The 23,633-nt window shown below is 36.4% G+C and overlaps 1 protein-coding gene across 8 annotated transcripts in view; it reads right to left on the bottom strand.

Annotated features, from left to right (window-relative positions):
* INPP4B (inositol polyphosphate-4-phosphatase type II B) overlaps nt 1-23,633 on the bottom strand; it is an 841,422-nt gene that overhangs the window by 183,662 nt on the left and 634,127 nt on the right. For all 8 annotated transcript variants that reach the window (XM_032246545.1, XM_032246548.1, XM_032246546.1 and 5 more), the window contains 2 exons: nt 4,332-4,462; nt 3,861-3,965 (listed from right to left, as the gene is read on the bottom strand). In XM_032246545.1, the coding sequence (XP_032102436.1) occupies nt 3,861-3,965; nt 4,332-4,462 (236 nt within the window). The remainder of the gene's footprint in view (nt 1-3,860; nt 3,966-4,331; nt 4,463-23,633) is intronic.

Genomic DNA, 23,633 nt, shown 5'->3' with positions numbered 1-23,633 from the left:
TACGTCAGAATGTGATCTTATTTGGATAAGGTCTTTACAGATATAATCCAGTTGAAATAAACTCATTAAGATGGATCCTAATCCTATACGACTCATGTCCTTAAAGGGGATATTTGGATACAGAAACAGACATACACAGAAGGCAGAAGAACACCATGAGCAAGATAGAGGATTGGCATATTACATCAGCAGGCCAAAGATTGCCAGCAAACCAGTGGATACCAGGAAGGGACAAGGAAGGATTACTCTATAGGATTAAGAGGAAGCATGGCCCTCATGACATTTTGATTTCAGACTTCCATCCCCCGGAATTGTGAAAAAGTTTGGCTATTTCAACAACCCAGTTTGTGGTGCTCTGTTATGGCAGCCCTAGAAAACTAATACATATCCCAAACCAAACAAGCTAGAAAGTGCATGCTTACACACACACACACACACACACACACACACACACAGACACACACATTCTGTTTGCTTTTCTAAATTTCTTTATTTTAGTTGCCAGATTCTTTCTTTCAGATCGGAGAATCAGAAACTAAACATATTGCCTTCACCCTACTTTACTCATTTTTCAGATGGTATGTTGGAAAACAGCATAGTACATGACTCTTTCATCTTCAAGAAAGAAGTATGAAGTAAAAGGCCACTTTAATCATAATCTGTTTGGTGGAAGTATTTTAAGGTTAATCAACAAACATTTGAATGCATAACTAAATATGAATTCATATGTATTTGGCCCCAAACAAATCTATCTGGTTTGATGACACTGTCACCTAACCATGGCTGTAAAACAAATTATCCTTTTCTCATTGCCTTATTACATCAGTCATTTAGTATTTGCATGTGATGAATTCTCCAAAACGTATCTCTACATCATCTTTACTCTAAATCTGGCTATTTCCTTAGTTCAAGACTTCGTTGATTTTTAATAGGCTCTTACCTGATCAATTTTCTCCAGTGTCATCAGCTCTGATAAAACAGACAGATCCACTTTGTTCCAGTGATGGAAAATGCCACATGTATAATAAAACTACTATTATTTTTATCATTCTATGTGTTTAAATACTCTAACTCAATCAGGAATGAGAATGAAATGGCTTAGAAAGACTAAATAGCGGACTCAGCTCATTGCTACAATTCAAGCCCAGGGCTGCTACACTCTAAAATAATACAAACATTTTACTGTATCATAAAAGGCTTTTCATTTTGGCTATTAGAAAAATATTATGTTGCTTGTCAGATAGCTCTTAGGTGTTTTAGCTTCTTCAATACTTGTTAACACTTTATTATTTTAAAACTCATTACATATTGTTCTATTCAAACTATTAACAGACAGTAAGCAAAAAAGAACTACTGTCTTACCCCATTTTGTGCTGCCATAACATAATATTATGGACTGGGTAACTTATATAAAAATATATAAAATATATAAATATAAAATATATAAAATATATATAAAATATAAATCATTCTCTAACAGTTCTGAACGCTAGCAATTCTAAGATCAAGGCATTGGTATCTGATGGCAGCCTTCTGCTGTGATTTTACATGGCAGAAGGTGGAAAAGCAAGAGAGAATAAACTTTTTGACCTTGCATAGCAGCTAAAGAGGGTGAACTTGCTCCTGAAAGCTCTTTTTATCATGGCATTAATTCACTCATAAGTGTAGAGTTCTCTTGATCCAAATACCTTCCCTTAGGTCTCACCTCCCAATACTGTTGCATTGGGGATTAAGTTTCTAACACATGAATTTTGGGGGACGCATTCAGACCACAGCAGTTTTCAAATGCCTTGGGCCAATCCATCTCTCTCTTTTTGTTTTTCTGTTCTTTCACTTGACATAATTTGTGATGAATAAGACCTAAATTAAAATTTCATCTACTTCATCACCAAGTATAAAAACATAAACATCAGAATCATTATAATCACATTTAAACTTTCAAATCAGCTAGCGGTATATACATGATTGGTATGCAAAAATGTGAAAACAATAAAGTTTAATTTTTCAAATTACAAAAGTTCAGACAATTCTAACGTAGAACTGAGATTTCACTTTCAGTTTTTAAAACCACGACTGCGGTATGACTAACATATAAAAAGCTATTATATGTATGCAACTTGATAACGTTTGACATAAATATATACTCTTTAAACCATTGCCACGACTTATGCCATAAGCCTATCCATCATCTCCAAAAGTTTCCTTACTCACTTTATTATCACTATTATTGTTAATGTGTATGTGTATAATAAGAACACTTAACATAAGATCCGCTCTCTCAGCAGTTTTTTAAGTATACAATATAATACTGTGAACTATAGACACTATATTGTATAGTAGATATCTAGGACTTACTCATCTTGCATAACTTCAACTTTGTACCTTTTGATTAATGCCTCCTTTTTCCATCTTCCCCAAAGACTTCTGGAAACCACCATTATACCCTATGCTTCTATGCAGTTGACTATTTTAGATTCCTCCTTAAAAGTAGTATCACGTGGTATTTGTCCCTCTGTGTCCTGGCTTATTTAACTTAGCATAATATCTTCCAGGTTCATCCATGTTTGCTCAAATGGCAGGATGTCCTTCCTTATAAGGCTGAACGCTATTCCACTCTTTGTACATATCACAATTTATCTTTTCACCTATTGATGGACATTTCTCTGTCTTGGCTACTGTGAACAATGCTGCAATGAATGTGGGAGTGCAAACATCTCTTTGAGATACTGATTTCAATTATTTTGGATAAATACCTGGATGTGTGAATTTTGGACCATATGGTAGCTTTAGTTTTAGATTTTTTAGGAACCTCCATATTTGTTTTTACAATAGTGGCTACACCAGTTTACATTTTCACTAATGGTATACAATGGCTCTGTGTTTTAACCTTTCTAAACCTGTTAACTCCTATGTTGTGACAAGGGCTACAAAACAGTGCTGGAATGAGAATCTAGATGTCTCTGTATGTATGTTTGTATACATTTTCACGTACTTATCCTAAAGCCCCCTAAAAGATGGGTATTAGTAGGAGGACCACAGCATTTGTCATTTAAAAAGGAAGACTTTTAAGAAGGAAAAGAAGCGAGGGTGCCATTGACACTGGGCATAGGCATATGCAGCGACGGGGACATAGTCTCAGACTTTTGCCAGCAAACGAGCATACAGTCATCCTAAATTTGCATAAAGGCTATAGCGATAAGTTAATGAAAAGGGGAGGTGAAAAGACATTGAAAAACATATTTTTGATAAGTGGCAAGGGATTTAGAATGGTAATAAATATGACATCATATTGGTCACTCTGGACCCTTATCAAGTGTGTTCAGAGAAACCTATATATTTCTCTTTGACAAGTATTTCTTAGAATTGAGTACACTTGAATACACTACCACCTTCTACCTTACTATACTCACTTTTTTTTCTCATAGCAAAGGGAGTTTCTGTTGATATTTACCAGGAAGTACATTTAAAAACTAGCATATTAGTCTATGTTTGGGCTTTGATTTCTCAAGACAGGAAAAATATAAACAAATTTTGTTTTTTCTTTTTTTTTCTAATTTAAATGAGCACAAGTGTTAACTATTAGCTACTGTTAATACTACTTACATGTGCTGCTACCCATTTTGCATTTTTATCTCTACCTCAATCCAAGTGCTACATTTACAAAGTATTTACTAAAAATACAGCAACAAGAATATCATAGTCTCTTTAGCAACATTTAGGGTCATTATGAGGTTCAATTGTTTCATTTTCAACTTTATGTAACTGTTAAACTATTGAATTCTGCCAATATTCAAGCTGTTTAAAGAAGTACACACTGTAACATAATTTGCCATTTTTAAAAGAATAATTTATGATGATACCTTTCAAGTGAGGGCTGTGTACCTGCATTCTCTGCAGATGTAGATTTACTGGAACAAATTCTAATGTTTTCTCTCCTTTGCTGCTGCTTGATTTGAAAGAGGATCCTAGATGGAAATCAGAAATTAAACATTATTAGTAAATAATGATAAATTAATATGTGTGTTAAAAGATAAACCTGACAGAAAAATGTTACAAGAACTTCAAAAAGAAAAACATATCCTATATTTATAACTTGTTTTTCCTCTCAGAAATTCAATATTTTAAAAAGTTGTCTCAACTATTCACATAACAATACTGTAAGGTAAAATAGGGTAGTGTTTTCTTTGTTTTAAGATGTTAAAGTTAGAAATAAAAGAGTTTTAAAAATTCTCCAGTTCTCCTATCTCTATAAAGTGTGTTTAATTTTTTTTTTCATTACACATGCAGAAAATTCAATTCACTTTAAGTAAGTAGAGTTTTTGCTTCCACACCTGTTTCCTTGCTAAGTTCTGTCAGAATGTCTTGGTACATATTCACCATTTGATCACAGTGAGTAAGGACGTTTTTTCGCAGATTGTCCCAATGTGGTGAAAGCTCACCAAGTTCTTTTATCTCCTGGTTTCTGTTAAGAGTGAAAAAGAGAAACTATTTTTACCTTAAATCCATAGACACACAACCCTTAATCAGAGTTGTTGCAATAATAAAAAATTATTTCATCATCATTCCCAGGAAAGTTCTGTGAGCATATTAGCTTAAATATTTCTTAAAAGCTTTTTAGCACAAATAAAAAATGAATAGTTTAGACCACACAAATAAAAACATTATGTCAAAGGGCAAAAAATAAGAAATGTTAAATTCCCTGATAAAATTTTCACAAAGATGGTAGACTTCCTATTCTTACATACATAGGGAAGACATTTAGTTAAAAAGCAAATAGACAGCTGGGCATGGTGGCAGGTGCCTGTAATTCTAGCTACTTGGGAGGCTGAGGCAGGAAAATCACTTGAACCCAGGAACCGGAGGTTGCAGTGAGCCAAGATCGCACCACTGCACTCCAGCCTGGGCAACATGTAAGAGTCCGTCTCAAATTAAAAAAAAAAAAAAAAAAAGCAAATACTAAAACCTCTATATAAAGATGGCTAAGTTTTTAAGTTTCAACTGTACAAAATCAAAGAATGTGGGAAGGGCTATCTGACCATGTTGGAAGCAAACACGAGATGCTTAGGTAATTCAGCTTATACATAGTATAGTTACGAATATTTCTTTAAAACAAACAAAAGCCTGGCCAGGCATGGTGGCTCACGTCTGTAATTCCAGCACTTTGGGAGGCCAAGATGGAAGGATCACCTGGGGTCAGGAGTTTGAGAGCAGCGGGGCCAACGTGGTGAAACTCCCTCTCTACTAAAAATACAAAAATTAGCCAGGCATGGTGACACACACCTGTAGTCCCAAATACTCGAGAGACTGAGGCAGGAGAATCGCTTGAACTCAGGAGGTAAAGGCTGCAGTGAACTGAGATAGTGCCATTGCAGCCACTGCACTCCAGCCTGGGTGGCAGAGTGAGACTCGTCTCCAAAATAAATCAAATCAAAAATAAATAAATAAATAATAAAAGGTATTATCAGGTATGGTTTTTTTTTTTTTTTTGGCTTCAGTTTCTGCCAAAAGGGCAATATACAAAACTATTTTATGAGTATGCGTTGTTCCCTCTTTATTAAAAAGAAGAGCTAACTAACCATGTCATTTGGGCTTCAACTATTAACTTTTATCTAAATCTCTACCCTTTAGCCAATTAATTTAAATCATCAGAATGCCTTTTTAAAATTATAGTGATAAATGGTCCAATATGCTGCTTGGTTAGATCTCTTATTCATTTCTGTAACATTTTACCAACAACATTTTCATGAGGCTAATTTAACCTGTAATAATGAAGCTTCTTTGCTATTTTGGCCATGAAACACGCTAAATACCAAGCTAATAAATTCACAAGATGTAGAATCTTTAACATTCTGTTAAATGCAGGAATAATGGATGGTGTACAAAAATGTGACTTGCTTTCAAATGGTTGTAACTGTCTTTGTTTTGTTCCAATGGGATTGCAATGTTGAATTGCTGCAATTTTCATCTGAGGTCTTTATAATTTTTGTGAACATTCATCTCACTCTCAACTTTTCCAAAGATTAGTATTCATGATGCAACATTCATTGGAGAAAAAGTAATTAATGAATAGACAATAGAGTAAAAAATAATTCATGACGAAAGGGGAGACAAAGAGAAGATTGAAGATGGAGGGGGGTGTTGAGTTCTCTGTTTGCACTCAAATGGCAGGATGTACAAGCTCAGGCAAAAGCCACAACCACTAAAGCAAACGAGTAATTCCAAAAGCTTGACATATCCAAGTGTAGGAGAATCTGAGCAACTAGGCTGAATCTGAGATAGACAGCAAGTATAATATATCAAGTTACTATGTAAATTTTCAGTTTTGCTTTCAATATACAGCTATAATGAAAACATTAGCTAATTATTCTTATTTAATACTAATAGATGCACCATAGGGTTACAATTCATATTATCTCTAAATCATCATCGAAAAGAATAATTAAAGAGGGGATGACACAGAAGGTAAAAGAGTGATAGTGAAGCCCCTGACTACATTCTGGGACACTGGGGGTGGCGTACATTCCCTTGCCTAAGATAAGTTTGGCAAAATATTATCAGAAAAGTTTAGTATTATGTGAGGAGTGTCTTAATACAAGTTGAGGATTCCATAACTTTTGTTAAAAACTAATTGCACTCTTCCATTATGCCACAATTTATAGAGAGAAGCATACTGATTAACCTGTTTGTTCTAAGAGATGACAGTAAAAACGGTACACATTCAGAAAAGGGCAAGCAACTAGCATACTGTCTCTTTGCACTGAGAAAAGTTAAATGCAGGAGAATTATATGATAAAAGTGTAATAAACCAGACAGAGTAATGAAAACATTGCAAAACAAAATGGGGCCAAGTAAGAGAGTCACTGCATTTTTTTTAAAAAAGAAATTAATGGGCACATTAATTTCATTAAAATAGAGAAGTATATTCACACATTAAAACAGATCAGGATAGAAGATAACTTGGTGAATGAAAATTGGTAAACTTTCCAATCTGGGAGGCTAGGGCTAGTTATTCATAATCACATTTTAATTTGTCACTCAGTGTTCAAAAACTTCCTAGATTAAAAACTTTGCTTGGCATCTCAATCCAAATTCTCTAGGAAGTACAGTCTGACATCAAGCAATGCTAGGTCAACCACAGTGAGGTTAAAAAAAGAAGTGATACAGGAAAGAGAAGAAAGCAGCCACAGGTGGTACATGACTGAACTGGGCACAACTTCACATGAAAACATGGCTGGTTATTTGGTCATGTGAAACAAATCTAAAGAAGTCATTTAGAACCTTTACACCTTGAAGCAGTTTGTTAACAGTCAGAGAGAGGGACATTTATATGTCAGTTGCTTATGGTACTCTATGTTTCATTGATAATAATTGATTGTATAGTTCATCAAGTCCTCTGCCTTTATGATTTTATAATATGCCCTTTTGGGTAGCCACTGGGGAAAAAATACTCTAATGGAGACAGAACTTTCCTGGGTGTGTCCCCATATGACAGTTGTCACAACTACTGTGAATCCTTCCAAGGTGGTTGCTACTGGGGACATGCTAACGCCTGGTGTTCACCTTGAGAAAGGCAGATATAGCTAATGGTGTTAAGAGTTAAGGTGACAGTTATCTGGGGCTCACCATTGAGCAAGTGGTCAAAAACGTGAAGAGATGTTAGGATTGAGCCAATATAGAAAAGAACACAAATGGCCCAGGACAGACAACCCCATGTACAACTTATATGTACTTGCACCATCTGCTGATATCCCAATAGCATCAATTCAAAGTCCCTCATATCTTTCCCGAGAGAAGAATTTAAGTATAATCCTTTGGAGTAATGGCAAGCTGCAATTCCCCAGAGACTTAAAGGAGTGGTAGTAAATTCAGCCACAATATCCAATGCCCCAACTGGTCTTTAAGGCCTTAATTGATATTCATCACCTATCTCCTTTACCACTAATCCCAGACTTTCCCTCATATTCTACCAGCATTTCAGCATTTCAGCTCTGAGTCGATGTTGAGTAGGGTGTTGCAGACCTAAATCCTGATGAATTAAGCCCTTCGTTTTCTTACTCCTTTGGAGTCTTGGCTGCTGCAATTTCTCCTTCCCATCAGGGCATGGAGTACTTTCAAGTTCCAGACATATTTTTTCTTGTTCAGATTTTGTGGCAATAGCCCTATCTCCTTGTCTCCTCATGTGGTGAGTACGGTAATCTCATACCATCTGTGTCAGTCTATTATCATGAGGAACACATAGTAACCAGATCACATGTAGAATCAATCACAGCTTCCACTGAAAGAACAGCACTGCTCCCCTGCCTCCACCGCAAGAACTAGGGTTCTAACTGGCCAAGAATAAGGCTTTAGGGAAAGGTAGTGCAAATACCATCAGTGGATCACTGCTATTGACTATAGGAAGGATCTACCCTTAGTCCCAGAACTGTGAGCCCTGGGTATGATAAATATAGCATTCTGTATCAGCAATTGGTTTGGTGTATATCCCAATCCTAGAGGGCAGTATCCCAATTCTAAGGCTTTTCCTCATGCTGGTGTCTTAGCTGAGCTTTTCAGGATTAATATTATTCCACTGTTCCATCAGGCCTGCGGCTGGTGGATGATAAAACATATTGTGACCATAAGCTCACTGTTGTGTCTTCTCTGATACAGCAGCAAATGTCCCTTGGTAGAAGCAGCATTATGTGGGGCGTTATATCACTGGATTAGGCATTCTTAGGCTGTCAGACGCAGGTGCCAGTGAAGGCACTATGAGGGGAAAGACGAACATGTATCCAGACCATAATTCACCCACTTAGGACAAATTGCTGCCCGCTCCAAGGTGGAGAGGATCCAACTTAATTAGCCTGCCACCCTGCAGGCGTTGGGTCACTGTGGTATCCTGGAGGAATCATATCATCTCAGTGGCTCATTGTCAGTCTGTTTCTGGCATTTAATAGTTAGAAGTGACAATAGCTATATTAGCTTTGGAAAGGGAGACCATGTCCTGGGTCCATGCATTGTCCCTGTCTCTGTCACCAAGGTCTAAATCCAGCCACAATAGATCATTATCTTTATGGGTCTATTGCACGAACTCTGGAGTAACTGAGAAAGGAGGCGGGCTCATATCCACTGGACAGGTGATGATGTCCACCTGGTAGTAGAGAGCTTTCTCTGCATTACTGACTGTCTGATAGGCGTGATTTTGATTGTGCTCACTCCTGCAGGCGCAACCACATGCCTCTTGCTTATACTCCTTGTATCTGATTTTCTAGTCTTATTTCTTCCAGGCCCATCAGGTTATTAACTCTGCCAAAGCTCAATATATATCTGCCCTTCAGGTCACCTCCCTCTCTAAATGAAGGGAATAACAAATAAATTGTTTGCTGATCTTCCCACTGGGCAAATATCCTTCATTGTTCACATTAAAGTCCACCCAACATGTCAGGCTGACCCATTTTTATACCAGTGCAAGTACTTTCCTCCTCCATGAGGAACTCCTCCATAGGGAACTCCTGAGGGTTTCTGAGAAAGAAGCATCAGTGCCATAAGAGACAGATAATAGGAGACTCTGGGACTCCTTTTCATGATATATCGTCATACATTGTCGATCTGCTTGAATCCAAACATTTGGAGCTAATGGATCCAATGTTCCAAATGTATCACTCCTATGTAACAATACATTATTTCTATACCATACAGTCAGATAAATCAACACCAAGTTCACAATGGGCAGCTCTAGTCACAGAGTCCCTTTGTGTCCCATCATCGGGAGTTCAGTCTCTACTAGAGCCCAGTATTACAACAGGAGCTATTTGTCAAATGAAAAGTCACGACCTGAGGCAGGAAGCACTAGTAGATTCCAGAACTGTAGAGGTCTGTACTAACACTTTCCTATTTGCTTTTCCTGAAGACTCCACATAGCAGGGTTGTTTCTCACCACAGACACTTTCAGGTTCATTGGCTCTCCTTGGTCACCCCAGGATTTGTAATATAGTCTGGATTTTGGGGATGTCCTTCTTGAATGGGCCCCATTTGTCACACTCTGTGGTTTAACTCAATGGTTTAACATATATTTATTAAGGGGTTGATTAGCGGCTGGTTAAGTACTACATAACAGCTCTTAATGATATGTGAATCATAAATACAGTTCAAAGCACATCACTTTTTTTTCTTTATTATTATTATTTTTTAGATGAAGTCTCACTCTGCTGCCTGGGCTGGAGTGCTGTGGTATGACCTTAGCTTACTGCAACCTCTGCCTCCCAGTTCCAGCTACTCTCTTGTCTCAGCCTCCCAAGTAGCTTGCACTACAGGCACCTACCACCATGCTTGGCTAATCTTTGTATTTTTAGTAGAGATGGTGTTTCACCATGTTAGTCAGGCTAGTCTCGAACTCCTGATCTTGTGATCCACCCATGTCGGCCTTCCAAAGTGCTAAGATTATAGGCGTAAGCCACTGTGCCTGGCCCAGCACATCAATTCTTTATTTGTGTAGATGAAAAAAGACCTTCGTTGTGTATGTACACATATGTATTATATTACTTATTTTCCTCATCGTCATTGTACCACAATATGTTAGAGGAATGGCAACCACAGATGCCAGTTTATACCTGTTATTTCACTGTAATTATTAATACCTACATTTGTTCTCAGAATATTTATACTAGATTGTCTAAGTTACAGGATATCAGAATTCATATAAGAATCATAAACTCCCAGGATGCTATGACTGGAAGGAAGCTCAGAGAATAACCTGAGAACTCTTGTTTCACAGATGGAGAAGCTAAGGTAAAACTGCTTTTTTTCCCAGAGTCACTAGAATACCATAAAGTTTACACTGTAATCCCCAAGCCCACTGTTCCCTTACCTCATATTGTTCTTTACTGTAGAACAAAGAAACACACGACAAACAGCAAACAAACAGAGTGTACTGAATGAACGTATGTTGTGAGTGGGATTTAGAACCCGGGCTACTGACGTACGTACAGAACTACATTTTTAAACTTTCATGTGCTTTAAAAACTAAGCCTGAACAAAAGATAAATTACTATTTGAGATTTTTAACTGCTGGATCTTTTTGTTTAAATGGCATGCCTACCAGTTACTATACAGGTAACTGATATTTTCTGAAATATGTTTAAGAGCATAATGGTATCCAGCATTATAAGACCCAAAGATACCAGCACCCTGTTGTCCAAACTCTGCATGTTGCTTCATTGATATAAGAAGCAATCTGGCATTAATGTTATAATGAAACAGTTACATACCATTACAAAGCCTTTGGCATGAACAGCAAAGGAGGTTAGCTACATAAATGCATTTTTTAATTCATAGAAAAATAGGTTTTAGAATGTCCCTTTCCTATCTGTAAACATTGTCATTTTACCCACAGTCACAACAGCTTCTACTTTCAAAACCTCTCTCTTACAATCACTACTTGCAACAACAACAAAACAATTCTTCCTGGAAAATCCACACCCTTGCTAAACACATACAATCTCATGAATTCGTTACTTTACTCTCACTAGAGTTCTATGTCCAAAACAAATCTTCTAACCTGTCTCTAGCTTCTCCCAGTTCTCCGAGAGTCCAACAGGTTGACACCAGAAGTTGGCAGGAAAAGATTGAATAATAAAATATTAACAAACTTAGGCCTTTTACACATTAAATACTTTTTGGGACTTACTACCATCTGCTCCATTTCCCTTTGCTGACTACAAAAATAAAAGACAAATCATACAAAATAAATCTCCAAAGGAGGCATAATTGCTCAGGCCTATTCAGAAAACATCTAGTGGTCTGTACATCCTGCCATTCCAACAGCAAAGTATGACTTTCTTGATACTTGATGAAATATTCATACAGATCTCTGCAAATAATCTTATGAAGTACTTTTTGTCTATATGCCTTATTTTGTCTTACTGTGTTTAAATATTTCAAAAACACACGCTTTTTATTTGCAGTAAAAGTGCAAGTTTCTGGAAGACATTACATCCTCTGAACCTTCCACAGTGTAGAACACCCTACTAATTATATGACATGTTTAAAACACAAACTATTTAAAAAGAGGAAGAGAAAATGTGATTAAAAACCAAAGCAAAACAACTCTGTGAAGAATAAAGAGAACTAATTAAACACAGAGTGAATCATAGAAGAACTGGGAGAAAAATATCCAAACCTGCTTTAATTTTGTCACATATAATGCATAAAATACTGGCAGGAATATTAAACAGATAAGTAGTCTTTAAACTTTATTCCTTATGCCTCTGGGGCTAGTGTGGCTATAGGGACCCAGAGAGTGTTGGTCAAATTAGGACAAGTAAATGAATAGGCTTCAGGTTGTTTCCCTACTGTACCCACCCAGCAGCTCCAACTGTATTTCTTTAATTTATAGTGGAATTCTCTGTGCAATTCTGTTAGGAAAATAAAAGTTACTGGGCAGGGGGTGGGTCGAAGAAGGCAGCTTAAGATCACCAAGATAGAAAACTGTAGCTCTATTTAAAGCCTTTATTTAAAATACAGCATTAAAGCCCAGTAGTGATATATTCAAGGAGGGATTTCCAATATGGGCAAATATGCTTGAAGCCTGTGAGTGGCAGAGACTAGCTTTATTCATCTTTTTGTCTGACCACAGTCTCCTACCCATGGGAAGTATCCGATATAAGCTTTTTGACTGAATAAATAAAATTTGCTTGCAAATTGTTGTTCTTACAGTTTCCTAAAATTTAAGATAAAGTCAAAATATAGACTAACCCTAAAGTAGAGTGCTAAGCCCTGCCAAGTTTCAATGGAGAAATGAGACATTGTTCAGTTCTGGAACCTTGTATGACCTAGGTCTGTAATCCCAGATTAAGCAAGTCTTCCTTGGGGGTAAAGAAAGATTTGAAAAATTTATCTTTATATGGCATTTCCTACTCTGATAGTTAATTATATGTGTCAACTTGGTTGGGCCACAGGGTGCCCAGATATTTGGTCATTGTTCTGTTTCCATGAGGACGTTTTTGAGGGGGATTAACATTTGAATTGGTAGGCTCAATAAGGCCCATTGTCCTCTGTAATTTGGGGTGGGCCTAATTCAATCAGGTGGAGGCCTGAGTAGAGTCAGAGGCTGGCTCTTCCCCCAAGTAAGAGAGGATTCTCTTGCCTGACTGCTTTCAAACTGAGACTTTGCTTTTTTCCTGCCTTTGGACTCAGACCAACACACTGGCTGTTCAAGAGTCTCAAGCCTGTTGACCTTTGGACTGGAACTATACCATTGGCTCTGCTGGGTCTCTAGCTGCCTACCCACCCTGCAAATCCTGGGACTTGTCAGCTTAAATAATGATGTAAGCCAATTCTTTCTAATAAATTGTGTGTGTGTGTGTGTGTGTGTGTGTATGTGTGTGTCTGTGTCTGTGTGTGAGCGTGCATGTGCGTGCATGCGTTCCATTCTATTTCTCTATAGAACCTTGACCCATACACGAACTATGCTGGGATTCCATCACACTGATTTCTCTCTGCTTAGTCCATAAGAAGCTGGGAGTCAGGCCAGTTGCTGGTGGTGGGAGGGAGATGAAAGGAAATCACCTAGAATATAGTTTAGGCTCTTCCATACCCTATTATCCTTCCTACCACATTTTACAAATACTCTCCTGACTTGTTCAAAAGAAAAATGACTACAGAGGATGTTCGACTTGTCTAAGTGACATGAACAAGAAATCTCTCGAGTTCTGAGGCCAACATTCTATGTGCAAGCACCTATGATCCAAATCTCTCTAGTTTTGAGGCCAACATTCTACATGCAAGCACCTATGATGTTGGAAATATGAACCTAGTTGTATAAATTCAAAAATATCAGAAGTTATGGAAGGTAATCATTATAATAATGAGTATCTGAGAATAATGGTTAATGCATTTACAGGAGAGTAGTAAGACAAAATAGCCTGATAAAAATATATACACCAAAGGATATAGCGCAGTATGAGAGATATAAAAATGTTATTTGAGACTGTTATAATTTAATAGAAATATTTTTCTGTAATAAGCTCTATAATAACATTAAAAAAATAAAAATAGCCATAGAATTTAAATAAAGCCTTTGGGTAGTTATTAGACAGTAAAACTATACATGGTATGCATGAATGGAAAGATTAACAGCCAAGATGCTTTCATTCATTAAATAAAATTAGACCTTAAATCAAACTTAAAAGAAGTCATAAAAAATTTATTCACTAGCAAAAAAATTAAATACTAAAGAGTCAGTGAAGAATAATAGACCACATAAATGACGGGTGGGTGGCTTCAATTTCATAAAGTGGTTGGGAGACACCATAAAACTGAGCAAAGTTCAACTGGATGTCAGGTTTCACAGTATATTCAGCCCACAATTTGAAATGTCTGTGCTTTAACCCATACATGGATAAAAACTGCATTCATAAATCACAAGCTTATTTTTAAAAATACATTCTTGTATATGACAGCGTGGTTAATGTTGCAAGCCATGAGCCACTATTTCAGTGAAAAACAACTGAATATTCCAAGTGGTCATTTACTGCAATTTTCATTTGAAGTTAAAATAATTGCTTATTGTACTATACACACAATAAAGCCTCAAGTTATAGTCAAAGACGGAGAGCTGGAACACAGTTATTATGGGATTTAGTTGAAATCACAAAATCTGTTTGTATCTGATAAACAGCCAGATTCTATAATTTAATTTTAGGTAAATGCATTAGAAAAAAAAATGAAGAACAGTAAGTATGTCTTGTTTCAGACTAAGAATCTATTTGCTATTCTTGATAAAGTTAAATCGGTATTTATTTACTTCTAAATAACATCTGGTTTACCCTTAACAGTTTGCTTTAAAGTTATGAAACACGGCCAGCATTTATTTTTTAGTATGTTAAAGCTCAGTGCTCCACTTACTGTCTAAAGCAGTGGTAGCTGCATTGTGTGAAGGTTTCTCACGAATCCACATATGTTCATTACATGGATTTTCATTCTAAGTAGCCATGGAATTTATGAAATTTATGAAATGTACTTAAAAAGCTGTTAAAACAAGAAGGTGTGCTAGCACTCTCATCACCTTTTAATTAATTATTCTTGTCCCTAATTTCAGAAATAGAGAACATTTCTAGATACCATCCCTTTAAATTCCTCTACCCCTGGACTTGGATGGAGGATGCTGCCTAGCTTCATAGGTAGAAGGAATTCAGCAGGCTCCACTGGATATTCTATATCACATTTGTTTTGTTAGTGGACATCATAAGATTTTCCAGATGTTATTCCTTTTGATAACGAGGGTTACTTTTGCATAGAAAATATCTCTTTCTTTGATTTCACAACAATGCTCTAAGATCATTGCCCCAGAGCTGTACTAAACAAAACAAAATATCCAATAATACCATGTATATTTCAAATGTTCAATGTCACATGACTATCCTATGGGATGGCACAGTATAGAAAATTTCCATCATTACAGAATGTTCTTTTGGAAAATATCAGTCTACACAAATGACTGAGAAGTGAAGTGACTTGGTTGATGTCACATTGCCAGTAAATGGTAGATTCAGAACATTCTCTCAGTTCTTAGGAATTCAAATTCTATTTTCTTTTTTATTTAAATTCTTGGGGTAGTACATTTTCTCCCATGAAAGTGTCCCTTAACAGAAGGACAAGATTAGAAGCTCCCACCTGAGGAACTCGTCTGAATGTAATTTTTTTCTGAATATAGCTCAACTGAGCTGGTTCAAATATTTCTTTGAATATGCATTGGACAGACAGTCTTGGCTATAGCGACTGGCGGACAGCCAACCAACACAACATGATTTTTATTTACTTTCTATTTATTTAACATTTACTTATATAGTACTTATTCTATGTGAGTTACTATTCTGAACACTGCACAAATATTCACCCATTTGCCATTCATAACAATTATTATCATTCTCATTTTAGAAATGTGAAGTTAACCAGAGAGGTTAAGCAATTCACTCATGGTCATCCACTTAGTGAGTGGCAGAGCTGGCCTTAATTCCAGGCAGTTTGGCTTTGGAGCCTGCTGAAGTTTGCTAAGACTGCTATAACAAAATATCAAGGACTTGGTGGCTTAAACAACAGAAATTTATTTTCTCAGAGTTCTAGGGGCTATGAGTACAAGATCAAGGTATTAGCAGGCTTGGTTTCTCCTGTAGCCCCTCTCGTTGGCTTGCAGATGGCAACATTCTTCACTATATTCACACCATGTCTTTCCTCTGTGTACATACATTCCCTGGTGTTTCCCTGCGTATCCAAATTTCCTCCTCTATAAACATGGATCAGATTGGACTGCAATCCATCCTAATGGCCTCTCTTTAACCTAATCACTTCTTTAAAGGCCGTGTCTCCAGTACAGTCACATTCTGTAGTACTGGGGCAAGGGCTTCAAGATTTGAATTTGGCAGGGGCAAGGCACAATTCAGCTCAAAAGAGAGCTCATGCTTTAAACTACTGTGCTATGTGGACTCTCTGTTAGAAATGTAACACAATCCCTCTCCCACTAGAAACCTTAGCAGAGAACATATATCTTGACATCACCAATCAGAGGAAAACACCCAAACACGAAATTTTTATCTTGTCCATAAGGATAGAGTAGAAACTTTGATGTCAGCCTTTTCATTTTTCACATTAAATTCCAATGAGCCATAAGAAAGGAGTTTTTTGATGTTGCTATGGATTTTTTTTTTAATTACAGATGCCACTGCTATTTACCCTAGATCAGCCTTGTTCAAGAGAATTCTTCATGATGTTTGAAATTTTCTGTATCTGTGCTCTGTAGTGTGATAACTACTAGCCACATGTAGTTGTTTGGTACTTGAAATGTAGCGTGAGTGGCTGAGGAACTAAATGTTTTATTTAATTTTTAAAAATTGAAATACGTTTAGTCACATGTGGCAAATGACTATGGTATGGGATAGCTTGGTTCTAGATGATTCAACTAAGAGTCAATGAGGTCTTTTTCTTCTAAACCTGGTGCTTACCCACTATTTCTTTTTTGTTTGTTTGTTTGTTTTTTTGAGATGGAGTCTCGCTCTGTCACCCAGGCTGAAGTACAATGACATGACCTTGGCTCACTGCAACCTCCACCTCCCGGGCTCAAGCCATTCTCCTGTCTCACCCTTCCAGTAGCTGGAATTACAGGCGGATGCCACGATGCCCAGGTAAATGTGACATTTTTAGTAGAGACAGGGTTTCACCATGTTGGCCAGGCTGGTCTCAAACTCCTGACCTCAAGTTACCCACCCCCCTCTTCCTCCCAAAGTATTGAGATTATAGGTGTGTGCCACCATGCCTGGACCTTACCCAGTATTTTTTACATCAATGAATTATACTTACCTATTCTGTTACGCAGGCCAGATGCTTGAGGCATCTTTGACGTTTAACTTCTAAATGTAATCCATCACCAAGTCCTGCTGATTTAGTTCCTTACAAAGCTGAAATTTATGTACATGACCACCCTGGTCTAAGCCACCATCATCAGAAGCCTAGGCACCCATAATATCCCCTGACTGTTTTTCCCTCCACACTCTTCTCCCATTTTCTAAATGTAGTCATGTTGACCTCTGCTAACAATCTCAATTGTTCTTAGGGAAAATATTATATTATTGAGTGCTTATTCTATGTTAGGTATTGTGCTAAATTCCAGGAATAAGACAAATAACAAAATTGAGTTGTTTTTATGCTGCTCATATTTATGTTGCTGAGTATTACTCTGAAATCAGTGTCTCAGCTCCAAACACACCAGCTTTCTCGACAGACAGCATGCCCTGTCTGCTTTTCTCACCACTGGAAATTCGTGGCATAGTATAGTGAGCATATCTATGAAATGTGCTAGGTTTTTAACCAGAGGAGGCTAATATAAATCACAGACTTAGATTTGTAACTGAGACAGAACCAACTTTCTTCTGAAATACGAAAGAATATCATAGTAGCTCTGATAGATTGTTTTACCATGTATATGGTTCTTTACATAAATGTTAAGCATGGTTTCCACATAGTAAAGGCATATGAATCTGTGAACCAGATGTTTTTCATCAACAGTTTATTTTAAACTCACAATAGCCATGTGCATATAGTATTTAGCCCCTTTTTTACAGCTGAGGAAACTGAAGATCACAATGGCTAGGTAAATTGGGCCATGTCATATAGCTATTAAGTGGCTTTGGGGCAGTCAGATTTCAAACCCAGGGCTGTTCCCCACATGTGCGCATGCACACACACACACGTGCACACACACACACGCACACACATGTGCACACACATACGCATACACACACTGTAGTCTTAAGTGCTAGACTCTCTTGATCACTCAATTATTACAGTAGCTCTGCAAGAAAAATGATAGTGGTATAGCCAAAAAACAAAATAAAAATCAGGAAATTGAGAGATTAGTGTTCTATAAACGTTAACTATGTACCAAGTAGTAGGTGTATATTTTGAGCGAGGCTTATATTTATTCTAATTCGCTGCTTTTGCCATTTCCACACGTTTCCCTACCCCATTCACTTGAAATATAAAAATCTTGGCACAACTGAAAAACTGCTTCTGAATGAGTTTCGCCTTATTTTTTCCTGTGGGGATATTTTAATACCCAAACAGAAAAACAAAACACATATTTCTATCACCAGCTTGGTGATACTAAGTACGCTACAGGACCTCTCATTAAGTGATACCAAGAATCCATAACAATGAACTTAATGGCACACAGCATCTGCCCTCAGTACTAGGAGTTGGTAGGGCAAACATACTTTACATGATGAATATCATACCACTTGCTATTCTAATTGTGTATCAACATTGCATAACGAAGAATGAACAGAAGAAACAATATTAATCAGGTGTGAGTCCATGGTAGAGCCCTGATATGATATTTTTTACTAATTTTTTTGGATCCTTAGTACTTTGCTCTCAGAGAGAGCAAGGAAGAAAGAGAAACAAAGAGAAACAGAAAGACACAGAAAACTATAAAAACATCTATGAAGTTTATTTGATATATATGAGATGAAACAGAGTAGCTGCTTTCTATTGCTTTTCCTACTAATCAATGTTTCCTTAAAGTCGGTAAAGATTTTCACTGTGCCTTTGTTTTATCCAAGTATTCAAACGTCAAAAGACATCCCAAAAGGCATGTGCTTCAGCCATGCCAAAAATAATCAAGGCACAAGGTGAGGCTGGAGAAATAGATATAAGATCATGCCTACCTTGTTGGCTAAGTGAAAGAGAAACCTTGTCTGGTGATGAAAATATTTTGAAAAAGTACACAAATTAAATCTTATAATGTCAAATCATGCAAAATGGACAGTCTGAGTAACTATGTAATATGATCCTACTATCTTTTGCATAATGAAGATGTTTTTGGTATAGAATTCACCTAAATAAATCTGACTTCAATTTAGAGTTTTTAATATATACTTTTAATATTTTTAAAAGGTATTCTTGCAGTGCTATCATTTTGAAATAAATGAACCAGCATTTAAATTATAGTCACAAAATGTTTTAAGATAAGATGTAGAATCAGAAAATAAAATATCAACATTGTGCTCTCTTTTTTCCACCATAATTACTCCATAATAAACTAGCTGCCATTTCCCCCATCTCTCAAGTATGCTAGATCAAAGAAGTTGGTTTTTGATAGCTAATCCCCTACATATCATGATTATGGAATAATTTATTAAACTTCTCAAAAAGAAGATGTTATATTGACTACTTTAGAGCTAATATTAATAGCTTTACTGCTTAGAAAACCAATTCTACATTCTATGAAAATATTTAAGTAAATATGTAGAATGTGCCTCTTTAACATATTTCCTTGTGAGCAACTGGGATTTCAAAGTTGGGATTTTAAAGACTCTTACTGGCCATCTTCTTCATATGTATTAATATAAAATGCTCAAAATATAGATTTAGGACATAGATATCTATATAGATATATTTATCATTGTTCTAAAATATAGAATCCAGAATATTTGAAGTATTTAGCAATAAACAAAATATATATGTGTATCGCTGAAAAAAAAATTTTATCACCATCAATCTATAATATTTGCAAACTGTGACACACAAGATAAGGCATGTGGATTCTCTCAAAGAAGTGGTTCATAAAACATTATATTGAACATTTATATGTCCCAAACTCTACTGCACTTTTTATACTAAAGTGATGGCTAATATTAAGTATCAACTTGATTGGATTAAAGGATGCGAAATAGTGTTTCTAGGTGTATCTGGGTTTTTTTGGGTGTAGCTGGAAGAGATTAACTTTTGAGTCAGTGGATTGGGAGAGGTAGGCCCACCCTCAGGAACACCCACCCATAATGTGGGTGGGCACCATGCAACCACCTGCCAAGGTGGCTAGAAAAAGCAGGCAGAAGAAGGTAGAAGAAACTACTGAGTTTCTGAGTCTTCCAGCCTTCATCTTTCTCCTGTGCTGGACGCTTCCTGCTCTTGAACATCAGATTTTAGGTTCTTTGGTTTTTAACACCTGGACTTACACAAGTGCTTTTCCAGGGCTCTCCAGCCTTTGGCCACAGACTGAAGACTGCACTGTCAGCTTCCCTACTTTTGAGGTTCTGGGGCTGGGACTGAACCATGACAAACTTCTTTGCTCCTCATTTTGGAGATGGTTTATCATGGGACTTCACATTGTGATGTGAGTCAATTCTCCTTAATAAACTCCCTTTCATATATACATAGATCCTATTAGTTCTGTCCCTCTAGAGAACCCTGACTAATACACACACACAAAATTTTTGTGTGTGTGTGTATATATGTACATACACACACACACACACACATTTTGTATGCAATTTAAGAAAGGCCTTAAGTTCATTGTTTGGAATATTCTTATCCTTCCACTAAAGTCCTTGTATTATATGCTAGAAAGTTCCTCCCACCTCCCTTCCCATTTCTTGAATTAATGATGAAAATCATACATAGGAATGAAAAGGGGCAGGGAAAAAATATAACATAAATCAAATTAATCTCCTGGGAACTTTCATTGGTTATGAGATTCATTTCCACTGAAATATTTCTAGGTGTTACTTTAAAACATTTTGTGCTCATGATAGGTTTTCAAACACTATTTTAGACCTAGGAATTTATACTTTTTTGATAAAGCCAATATTTTGTGGCTACCACAGTCTCTCATCTGAACATATAGAGGTGTATATGATATAACAAAACATTTGTAGCTGTCAAGGAGCTTATGTTATACGTGTACTATTATTTCATCTATTAACTAACATATTTCAATGAGGCTGAGCACAGCAAACCTTTGAAATAGTACAATATTTGAAGAAAATACTCAACATAAACAAAATATATGGCAGCATTAAAACATACTGTAAAAATTTTACTGGTAGTAGTTTGGCAAGACCTACATAACTTGTCTGCACTCAACCCATGCTTGAAGGACTGCAAAGCTTGAAGCACTCTGAATACAAATAAACACTCTCATAGATAAACACATACACACAGACCTTAAAGACACATAGAATCTCTATGCTCTTTTCAACATGTTACTCCCTTTCTTCCACCATAATTACTCCATAATAAACCAGCTGCCATTTCCCCCATCTCTCAAGTATGCTAGATCAAAGAGATTGGTTTTTGATAGCTAATCACTTACATATCTTGATTATAGAATGATTAATTAAACTTCTCAAAAAGAAAATGTTAGGTTAAGTACTTTAGAGCTAATATTATTTGCCCCCTCTTCCCTTCCCAACAGATAATTCCAGTATAGTTCTTAAAAGGTTAAATATCAAAGCTGTCTCCAGAAAACTCCAACTCTAAATTTGCGTTTTATAACATTTTCAGTCAGGTGTTGTGAGCCTGCAACATGAGTCATGAATTCTAAGGAAAAGAGTAACCTCGTAGACAGAAAAACAATAAGTAGATGTTTGCATTATGATAGAAAAGAAAGAATGTGGTTTAATAAGAGCACTGGGAACTGCAAATGCAAAAATTAAATGGGCTTGGGATAAACTGGAATTAGAATGATCAGAAATTAATACTTAAAGTAGAACGTGGTTAAATGTAGTTAAATCAAAACAAAATGACATGTTCTACACTCCTGCATGGAACTGTGGGGTAGGCAGAGGGTAGTATTATGGACTTAGATGGGAACTAATTGTGGAAGAATGAATTTGAAAGGAAAGAGATGAGTTAAGCTTTAGACATGTTGAATTGGAGCTAACTGCAAGACAAACAAATAGAAACATTTACTAGTTGGTTGTGTAGTGGTTTCTAAAGCTCAGAATACAAGTGAGAGTTGCATGATTCAGAAAACAATAGCATGTAGGTAATGACGAACTCCAGGGCAGTGGATGCGACTGATTACAAAGGGCAAATAGAGTGGGAGAGCTGGGATGCTTAGAACTAAGCATGAAACACCACCAATCTGTAAGAGACGGATAGAAAAAGAAGAGTCTACTCTGGAGACACAGAAGGCATAGCAAGGAAAGTCATCCTACTACCAGGAGAATGTGCAGCCACAGCAACTGATGGAAGATTGTTTCCAAGAAGCAGTTGAATGCTCCTGAGATGCCAAAAATATGAAGAGTAAAGACTGCATATTGGTTTTAATGACAAAGCTGTCATTGTGAGATTTTTATTATATAGCCCTTTTAGCCTCTGACAGTATAAGTAACAAAAAAAGAGATGAAGAAAGAACATTAAGAATATAAGTTATATGATGACAATGATAATTTTAAGTTAATAAAAGTTATTATAGCTCTTTACATATCAGATATAGAATGCAATATATTTTCATCTATTCATGAAAAAATTGAAAAAATTAGGCCAGGCACAGTGGCTCACATCTGTAATCCTGGTACTTTGGGAGGTTGAGGCGGGCGGATCACTTGAGATCAGGAGTTCAAGACCAGCCTGGCCAACAAGATGAAACCCTGTCTCTACTCTAAGTATAAAAATCAGCTGACCGTGGTGGTGGGCACCTGAAGTCCCAACTACCCAGGAGGCTAGGGCAGAAGAATTGCTTGAACCCAGGAGCTGGAGATTGCAGTGAGCTGAGATCATGCTACTACATTCCAGCCTGGGTGACAAAGGAAAATTCTCTCTCTCTCTAAAAAAAAAAAAAAAAAAAAATTAAGCAGTATGTTTCAAGAAAAACTAAATATAAAAACAATATATTTAAAATTTTTAAACCAAGGGTAAAAAAAATTCTAACATCTTCAAAAGGAAACTTTTCTGAATAACACTTGGTCAAGGATGGAATAAAACTATAATTAAAGACTTTCAAAAATACTCCAAATGGAAACATGCTTGTCAATGTTTTTATGTGTGGTCTAAGATCTACCCATCACAAATTCATAGTTTTTAAATAGTTTCTTCATTTCAACAGACAGAATAGAAATAAAAACATGTAATCCAAGCAAGAAGTCTGTATTTTAAAAAAGAATGAAGATAATAAAAATAAAAACAGAATTGAGATAACAGGAAATGTGGAATTGATACACTCATAAGAATTTTGTTTTTAAAAGATCAACACAAATAAAATATAATAGCTTTTATAAAAATATGCAAAATCCATAGGAATAAAACTATAAAAGTGCATTGTATGTAGAAAAGAAGCTTTGAGCAGACCATATTCTTAAATGTAAAAAATGAATATTCCA

This window comes from Sapajus apella, unplaced genomic scaffold (genome assembly GCF_009761245.1).
Source record: "Sapajus apella isolate SASKATOON/1434 unplaced genomic scaffold, GSC_monkey_1.0 scaffold61, whole genome shotgun sequence".
Lineage (NCBI taxonomy): Eukaryota > Metazoa > Chordata > Mammalia > Primates > Cebidae > Sapajus > Sapajus apella.
Note: the sequence above shows the minus strand (reverse complement) of the source record. Positions and strands in the feature narration are given on the sequence as shown.